General features: G+C 38.3%; 1 protein-coding gene across 4 annotated transcripts in view; it reads right to left on the bottom strand.

Moving 5' to 3' along the window:
• Nucleotides 1–155: 155 nt before the first annotated feature.
• MTOR (mechanistic target of rapamycin kinase) overlaps nt 156–9,344 on the bottom strand; it is a 68,510-nt gene continuing 59,321 nt past the window's right edge. For 3 of the 4 annotated variants that reach the window (XM_076355869.1, XM_076355871.1, XM_076355872.1), the window contains 12 exons: nt 9,169–9,304; nt 8,310–8,457; nt 7,473–7,595; nt 6,929–7,011; nt 5,345–5,417; nt 4,750–4,824; nt 4,106–4,241; nt 3,639–3,704; nt 2,839–2,919; nt 2,411–2,491; nt 1,678–1,783; nt 156–1,129 (listed from right to left, as the gene is read on the bottom strand). In XM_076355869.1, the coding sequence (XP_076211984.1) occupies nt 1,114–1,129; nt 1,678–1,783; nt 2,411–2,491; nt 2,839–2,919; nt 3,639–3,704; nt 4,106–4,241; nt 4,750–4,824; nt 5,345–5,417; nt 6,929–7,011; nt 7,473–7,595; nt 8,310–8,457; nt 9,169–9,304 (1,124 nt within the window). In that variant the 3' untranslated portion in view covers nt 156–1,113. The remainder of the gene's footprint in view (nt 1,130–1,677; nt 1,784–2,410; nt 2,492–2,838; nt 2,920–3,638; nt 3,705–4,105; nt 4,242–4,749; nt 4,825–5,344; nt 5,418–6,928; nt 7,012–7,472; nt 7,596–8,309; nt 8,458–9,168; nt 9,305–9,344) is intronic. The other variant, XM_076355870.1, reaches the window with a different exon arrangement.

The following is a 9,344-nucleotide window of genomic DNA, read 5'->3' as shown; positions in this document are numbered from 1 at the left end:
AATATAGCCAACCACCTGAACTGATGCAGAAAAAGATAAGTCATATCCATGGCAATGGGAAACTTCTTAAAAAGAAAGAAAAAAAAAAATCTTAATCTGCTTCCCTGTCTCTTCCTAAGAAGTATTTAGGAATAAACAAGAACGCAGTCAAAATGTTTACATTTTGGTGTAATTTATTGGCACAAAAATATTCAAATACAACATGGCATCTAAACATGGCTACTCTGTTGTATTTTGTGCATTGTTTTTAATATGTTTAATTCATTTATCTTCACTCTCATGTTTAATAACCATTATTTTCTGTTTCAAGTTATGACCAGTTCTCCCCACGTCTGCCTCCTATGCCAAGTAATAACTTTCCCTAGTTATTTCCCAATACTGCTTTTTAATCCAGACACTGCGGGAAGCTCCCAAGTGGTATTTCGTTTGTACCCTGCATCCGGTTTGCCACCGATCAATCCGCATAGAGGCGCCTGACTTTGCTCAGCTCAAGGTCTTCAATTCTTGGATCTGCTCTACTATCCTGATCTAGTCTGAAACACGACTCCTGCACTAGTGTACTGAGCGGATATACAGTTTCCAATTTTGGGGCAAGAATCGAGTTTGAAAACAAGGTAACAGGATGAAACAATGGTGAAATTCTGCTTCTCTTCTCTTTCTTTCCAGTTGTCCAGCTCACCCCCCCAAGCCTAAATGAAGCCCCCTGCACAAGTGCATTGAGCCACACCAACAGGACTGACCAGGGCAATAATTAATCTGCAAATGACTTAGTTACATTGCAAAGTAAGTCAAAACCCGTATATAGTTATTTTCGATGGATCACCAGTTCCCCAAAGACCAAGTGGAACCATAGACATCTGTGGTACAATCAGTCTTCACTGTCCTGGAAACCCAAATCAAGTGTTGTGTTTCAGACAGCTTGTGTTTCTCCAACAGCAGCTATACATTGGCTTAAACCAACTTTTAATATACAATAACTCTTTTCATTTACATTTCAAAATATTTGACAAAGGCTGTATTTCAGTCCAACGTTCAGTTTATGTTTGTAGAAGAGCAAGTTTGGAGTGCAAAAGCCTCCAGAATAAAAGGCTGTGGATATTTTGGAATCTTCTGTTACCAGAAAGGACACCTAAGGGGAACAAAGATATTGTAGTAATGCTGACTTGCATATAGTTTCACAAAGGCAACACTGAGAAGGACCGAGATTCCATACTAACTAGGCACCATTTTAGTATAGGAAAAGTTGACAGGTGATCCCCATGCTTCTTTCCAGCTAACTAATGTTTAAAAATGTGAAAAAGATCTATTTCCTTAAGCATAGTCCAAAGGTAGCTAACTCTCAAAATGAGAGTAAATTGTCTTTGTTTACTTTAGAACGTGGTTCTTCACTGTGACTGAAATCAGTGACCATCACATGCCTCATTTCAAACACTTAAAACGTTGAGGCTGATTGCAGTTTAAATGTTCTAAAATCCCTGTCACTACTTAAAACAACTTTCTTACAGAGGACTGTCTATGGGATCACTGTCACAGGCTTGCAAAATTTACCAGAGCAGATGCAACATGTGGTAAGGCTCCTATACATAACTAACTACACAAGTGACATTTTCCGTAGCTATTCTCTGCTCTGATTATTCAGAGAAGAATTTTACAAGGTTAGCTGAATGACAAACTCACCATCCAATGTAGCACTGGCACAGATTCTCATGAGAAGTAGCTTGCTTAATGAGCAATTCTACTTGTGTGGGTACATCAAGAGTTTCGTCATGAGAGAAGTCTCGACCTTTGAAATTGAAGGATTAAAAAAAAAACCATAAATGGAAGTCACAAATCATGTAACATAACTTGCTTCTGGGTGCCAAATTAAGGACTGATAGGACTTTTAACTACCCTTCCCTTACAGTATATAAAATGCAAAATTTTCCAAACATAGAGAACCTCTAAAGGCATACAGAGCCCAGAACTCCGTTTTCCCTATTATTATGGTTTCTTCCTTTTATCTTCTCCAAATAATGGATAAACCAACAATAGATAACTTTCCACCCTTCAAGTACATTATTTGGCAGGTGGGGGGTAGTTTCTTATAAACTTTAAGAGCATAAAATTTCGCAGCTAAATGCTGCAAACTATAAAGCCAGGACAGTAGAAATTCAACTTCTACTAACAAGCTAAGATACACAATATACGAAGTCTATTTAGTTACAATCACCTCTGTGCTTTTCAAGTCAGGCTCCTTTGTATCTAAATGCAGGCACCAGTACTCTGGTGTTAGGCAAAAACAGGAAAACGGCCTCATCCACTTAATCATGTTAAATTCAAGGATTAACATAAAATACAAACACTAGAAGTAGTGCTGATCCATCTCATCAGATTTTACGTTCATCTTACATAAATATAAAAACATGCTCACCAGTGAGCTTATCTCGAACCCTGTTGATGATTTGAATTGCCTTCTTATTTAGAGCTTCTGGCTTCACTAGACCATCTCCTACTAAAAGACAGAAGTAGGAAAGAGAATTAGGATTTCATCTGAACAATAAACACCTCTGTACTGCTGTTACAGCTGCCCTTCCCAAACACCACAAATACCATTTTGAGAGCAAACAAACCTAGATACCAGTACATTTTCTGTCACCGGGTTGTTTGTTTTTTTGGTTTTTTTTTGTTGCAGGGTTTGGGGTTTTTTTTGAGTTGAGAACACAGATAATTATATTCCTCATTTATGCTGATGAGGAACTGTATCTGTCCCATCTCATGTAATTGTATCTGGATCATGATGAAATTTTCTGATCGAAGAACAAATTTCTGCATCAGTATAGAAACAACAATGAAACTTACTGAAGGAATGGATGGATTCAGGCACTGTGGTCCCAGTTTTCTTATGGGCTGTCTCACCCAATTCCACACTGTCCAACATTTCTATTGAAAAAAACATGAAAACATGAAAGTGTAAATGTGAGGCTGAAAAGCAGATAAAATAACATTCTCCTGGAAACATTAACAAAACTGTTAATCAGCTCATTTGAAAAGCATATTTGACTGTGACCAAGTGTACCACACATCTCTATCACTAAGGGAAGCATAGCACAGGAGCAAACATTATTTTTTCCCCCCACTAACATACTGAAAGGCCTGATCCAACTTGTAGGAACATTTTGTATAAAACTGTAATTGAAAGATATTTTGAAATGACGTACAATTGATCTAAAATTACAATCAAATAAGTATGTTTATTTGTAGAACTCTCCATATGAAACACTGTCCCTATGTTGCAGTCCAATAGTGAACAACTGCTAAGATTCAACGCAAAGCTCTCAGCGTTCAGTCAGGTGACTACTTGCCAGGTTTTGCACACTAATATTTGGTAGCTAAGTAAATAACTATCACATATCAGTTATACCTTGGATTACATCAGTCTGTGTGTGCTCCAGAAGGGTGTTAATATAACTGTAAAGGAGCATCTGCTTTTTGAGCCAAAGTACTGAACTCACGACTTCCAGTCCTAAAGCTAATGATAATAAGCTGTTTATCTGTCTACTTTTGAGAAGACAACTGAAAATATTTACCCAGTCTTGTGCACTGCTAAAAAAACCCAAACACTCCAAACATTCATGACATACACCATCTTTTCTACTCACCTACTGACTGACTAGCTGAGTAGGAGTCTGTTCTTGTTCGTGAGCGCTTATTGCCCTTTGTATTTGCTGCAAGAAAATAAGGAGTTGAAAAGCATGAACGGGAGTTTCAGTGTTTCATAGCAAATTTGTCCACAAAAAAATATGTATTTGACTGCCTTTCTCCTTCTCCAAATTTTATGGCACCTGAAAATAGCTTTCAATCTCCTGATGACAACTAATACAAAACCAACCCAAATTTTGCTTGTAGCTTAGTTCGGCGTCTGTGTTTAAGGGCAAAAGGGTTTTAACCACTGTGGTAATTTCACATTACAATCGCTAAAACTGTGTGCGCACAGAAATAGCACTTGCAAACCAACAATTTCATCAGATTGTCTTCAAACAGACATTGGATTTCAGGCTTCTGGATTTCTTGCATGAAATCAGGCTGATTACTCTCTTGCTGTCACTGTTTCATCAGAATCACTTACTGTCCATCAGCCGCCAATTCAACAATGGATCATACACAAAGGCTTCAAGCACAGCCATGACACTGTCCTTATGTTCACGCAGGACTTCCATCACTGTGTGACAGGTGATTCTGTAATTGCCATCGAGGCCCGTCACCTTCAGAAAAGAAAGAAGTGAATCAACCATGCTACTTCGTTTACTACGCAACTCCAACCCTAACATTCAGGGAGCAGGAAGTGGCTTCTGCTTTGAACTGGAATTCACTTCCACTATGCTTTGTTCATTAAGAGAACAAGATAGATGTTCATTACAAACTAAGAAGCTCCCTTCTGCCATTAAGATGATCTTTGCGAAGCACCATGCCATTGGCTGTGTCAGGTTGATGCAAACAGCTATTTGAAATGAGGAAACTAAGGAAGGCCTAAGAAATTGGAGGAATTTCAGGGTTTTTTTGCATCAATGAAAAAGTTGCTTTCCACTGTAAGGTATTGTGAAGATCACAGGAGATATTTTAACTTACAGAAAATGCAGCTGAAATATTAACACCTCTGGTTCTTACAGGAGTGGAGAGGTTTAGCCACAACAGAAAATACAGGAAAAAATGAGAAATTGGTGCCATTTTCCCTAGAAACAATCCCCTTCATATTAAAGAGGGGATGCTTACCTCCATAGCATTTGTCAGCATCCTTGTTAACCTAAATGGAATCTTCTCAGGGAATTTTTCTCTTGTCATTGCAACCTAAACACACAATGATGGAGAATTAGTAAATTAATAGCTACCTTATAATTTATGAGTTAGTAAGTATTGGGGTTTTTTTTGCTACAACCTTGAAGGTTGTATTCCAAATAGGAAATAAAGTCCCAGATTTATGTTCCTCAGTTTCCACAGATTTTTGGGAGAAGCTAGATAATTAACTTGATAACAGAGGGAAAACTCAAGTGTGTGCCCAGTTGCTAGTGTCAAGTAACACAGACTGCCTATCAGCAGCTTAAATTGCTCCAAGAAATTTTATGGAAAAGTGATGTTAGCACTTCTTTGCTTGTTCCAGTGGTCAGCTAATCCCCAAGACGTGCCTCTGAGATAAAGTATCTATTATTTTCATCTTGCCAGTAGATAAAGTGAAACCCAAAAGAGAGCCAAAGGGCTTGCCCAGGATCACACTCCAAGGTCAGTTTGTCCTGGCTTATAGATTCATTTCTGTTCCACCAGAAAATGTGAAATATTACAGAAAATTTAATGTCCAAATACAAAGTTTTACCTCAAAACAGTCCCCGAAGTCGATATGCAGGATCTTTCCACTCAGTCTGTCTAACATCAGATTGGAGGGGTGTCTTTGATGAAGGAGTAGGAGAAAAAACAGAGTGACAGACCATTATAAAAACCCAAAGTAAATCACAGCAGCTCCGGTCTGAAATTATATTTATCTTCACGAACAAGAACAGCCAGTGACAGCTTGCTTGTCTGAGAACTTCAATCTCAGGATGAACAGAATAGCTTCCTGATAGTGCTTCTATCACATTATTTTTGTAATTACTTCTCAGGAGTTAGAGATCATCTCACCTTGGAAGATAAACAACCTATTGGACCAGAGACATCAGTACATTTCTTGGATATGAACATTTATTTTTCAGTTAGGATAAATTCTTCTACTTGTTTTTATGCTTTTTCATTTTTTCAGTAGAGAAGAATGTAATGAATTATGCTACAGGTGAAGCAAATTGGATTACTACAAGAAGAGAAGAGAATCAATCCAGACTAGGAAAACCACAATGCTGCTATTCATGCTGACTCGTTCCAATTTTGTTTTAATTCAGTTTTCAAAGGTTTATAATTTCATTATAAAGACCTTTAAGTTCAGGAATAAAAGCTTTTGTTACGAAAACATTTGAGGGTTTAGCTGTTTTTGCATTACAGACCTTAAATCATATTGTCTTCAAAAGTATATTGGAAGTTATGATGTCCCCTTTTGACAGTAAGCCATATATTAAACCAAACATTTGTTCATTTTATCTTTTTTTTTCCATTATTTGCTCAATCCATTTGGACTGTACATACTTCCCTCCAGAACATGTCTGCATTGCAGATCAGAAAAAGCACCATGTTAAGTAATAGTTAAACCAACATTAACTTTCATTTATTTTAAGTCTACAGCAGTCTTTGGGGAGTATTTATGGGGACTTCATGTATCTCTCTGACAACTGCTGTGAACACACATAGCACTAGAGGTTCCTGCTTCACAGAATAAATATCCACTAGGCAAGAAAGTATGCAAAATAAGTAGTGATACTGAACTCATTTGGAGGGAGAATCAGAAGACCTCTGCCACTAAATACTGTCTGGATTTCTTTTTGCTACTTCAGGGAACAAAAACTGATGCTCGATCATGGTGCTTCTTTCCTCCCCAAAAAGCTGGATGTACATGTACAGTCCTAACGGACTTTGCAAGAAAATTGCCGTCTCATATGCACGAAGCACACACAAGCACACAGACTGGTGGCAAAAGTCAACAATATTTCTGTTTTATAGAATAGATGGAGAAAGACTTCCCAATCTGTGAGTGAAAGGACAAAATTAGAACTTGTGGTCCTTGACGTAATTCTGTGTGTATTCCTCTCAATATGGAAGAAACTCTTATTTGTACTCAAGATACACAAACCCTACGTCTCATGCCTGCAGTGCTGAAAATAATGGCAGCAGAATTAGGTCCTGAAAGATGGTATCATTACAACTCAGCAGTAACCACAATGAAAGATGTTATCATAAGAACAGAGCCAAGGAATGAATTGATAGGCCTACACAGTGTGTGCTTTTATTTAAAAGAAACCTTTACAATTTCACTTACCTGTCCCCAAGGCCCAAAATGTACCCAACCATTGACATTACAGCTAGTGAACGAGTGTAGTTTGTTCTTCTGTCAAACCACACCTACAAGCAGAGACAAAATAGAAAAAGCCAGGCAGGCATGTTGCACGTTTCAGCTTATATTTTAATTTATACATTAACAACTTGCATTTTGCACAAAGCAAAACTGCGATATGCTTAGGTTCAATACACCCCATAGCCTGAGGGGGTTCAAACATCCTGTGGCCTTGAATTAGATGTCTAGGCCATTAAGAGACTATTCTGAGGCTCCTGCTTTTCTCTCTCCAGGTACAGTATATGGAGCTTCAGTCCCCAGTCTTGTGCTTTGGACTGCACTCTGGCAGCCATTGTGATCTGACCCTTATAAGGCCCCTTGTGAAGGGATACACGTGTGGATACACGTTCTGCAGTGATTCATCTGGAGTTTATGATGAATAAACACCATCTCTCACTCGTTCTGCAGAGAAGGTAATTCCACAATATGCTGACTGCCAAACACAAGCCATTACACGTGCTGAACTCACCTCCGAGCTTGGACTTTTCAGCCACAGCAGTTTGGCAAGGTCATCACCAGCTGTGTTATTGACAGCATGTTCAAATACTTCTACTTTCTGCATCAGAGTCAGGTGGTCATAATCTGGAGCCATCTATAATTGAGAAGTGACACTCAGCAACTTAAAAAAAACACCTCCAGTAATCCCTAGTTGTACTATGAGAAACACAGTAATCACAAATAATTTCAATATAAACTTGGTATGAAATTATTTGTAGACTGACCAGTATGTTCCCAAACACAGTGAGATGACTACTCAACAGTGAAGAATTCATTTTAAATGGGATAGCAAATGATTCAACATCCACAAAGTAGTCCATACCCATATTTAATTAAAATACTGCGATGGCAAATATGTTTCAAGAAACATTATCCAAATAAGTCTTCTGGGCTGGCACATGCTTTCCTTTTTGGCAGGCAATTCCAATTTTTCTAGTAATGTTCAGTTTCTCCAGTCTGTCTAATTTTGGCCCTGTTGCTTAGACACAATGTTTGTAAATGCCAGCAGTGTGGCACCTTGTATAAGGCACATCATAGTCATGCAAAATTCCATACACATTTTAGTCACCAGATGGTAACAACTTACGGTCACTGCTAAAACAGGAAAGGAGAAACAAATAAACGTATGGCCAATTTTACCTCTTGGTAGCATTTTATAACTCTTATCTAGTATTTTTGCATTTATTACTGGTACCAATAACAATCAGAAAACAGGCAAAGGAAGAACAAGCTGCGCACCATTATTCTTCATTAAGACACTGGAGTCCTAAAAGAATGTACCAAAAACTCTGCCAGCTTTGCCCTTTACCCTCAGCATGATGCGATGTTCAATGTTGAGCAGGATCTTTTTCTTCTCTCTGTAGTCTCGGATGAGTGCGTGCAGTGTGTCACAGTGGGGGACCCAACCAATCAAGCCTGAATTTGTAGACAGTGGAATAACAGCGTATCTCTGGATGCTACAGGAAAAAAAATGGAGAATCAGAGCTCAAATTGATGTATGTTGTGAATTATTACATTTTGAGATGCTTAAAACAACTACTACTAAATCTGAACTCTGATCTAAATTGTCTCTTCAGTAGTTGCTCTGCTTTTCTTCTTTTCAGACCTGAAATATTCATTTGGATAGATTGCTGCCAGGTAATTTACAGACATTCTCAAAGCTTACGTGGTTTTCACTGAAAGACTGCTTTCAGAAGGTACATGTTATGTCACCATGATGAACTATTGTTTGCACATGACATTTGATATGTTCATGCTTGAAAGACACTGTACAGAATTGCAGTCAGTGACTATTCACCAAGCTATTTAGTGAGCTCTTTAGTGACTATAATAAAAAATCCTTGACAAAAAACCCCTGTTCTCAGGCTCCTAAGGCAGTGCCCAAGCTATCTTGAAATAAGGGTTGCCTCAAAGACCGTAACTGTTTACGAGATGGGACTTCAATTAAGTAAAAACAAATGATCCCCTCAGGATACATTTCCTCCAGGTTTGAATTCCTGAATTTTTTTTTCTTTCTCTCTCTTTTTTTTTTTTTAAAATTAACTTAGTTCCAAGATTTGCCATTTCCTCACAAACCAGCTGGTTGTGGCAAGGGTTACTTGGAAACTGTCCCTACGTAGGGTGTCACTTGTGCATAAGCACATTCAGTGATTACCAACAACACATACCTGAGGTTTTTACGAAGAGAAGTTGGGTCATTTGCTAGCAGAGTGTTGACCAACCCAAAAAGCTGCATCACTCTTTCATCTTGGCGAAGGTCTTCGTGACCTTTCAGAAGGAACACAAACTCATGCCCGTTGCTTCCTGCAAAAGAATTAATACACAGAAGTTTACTCTTGCTGAA

This window comes from Aptenodytes patagonicus, chromosome 19 (assembly GCF_965638725.1).
Source record: "Aptenodytes patagonicus chromosome 19, bAptPat1.pri.cur, whole genome shotgun sequence".
Taxonomy (NCBI): Eukaryota; Metazoa; Chordata; class Aves; order Sphenisciformes; family Spheniscidae; genus Aptenodytes; species Aptenodytes patagonicus.
This window is presented reverse-complemented; position numbering and strand designations above follow the sequence as displayed.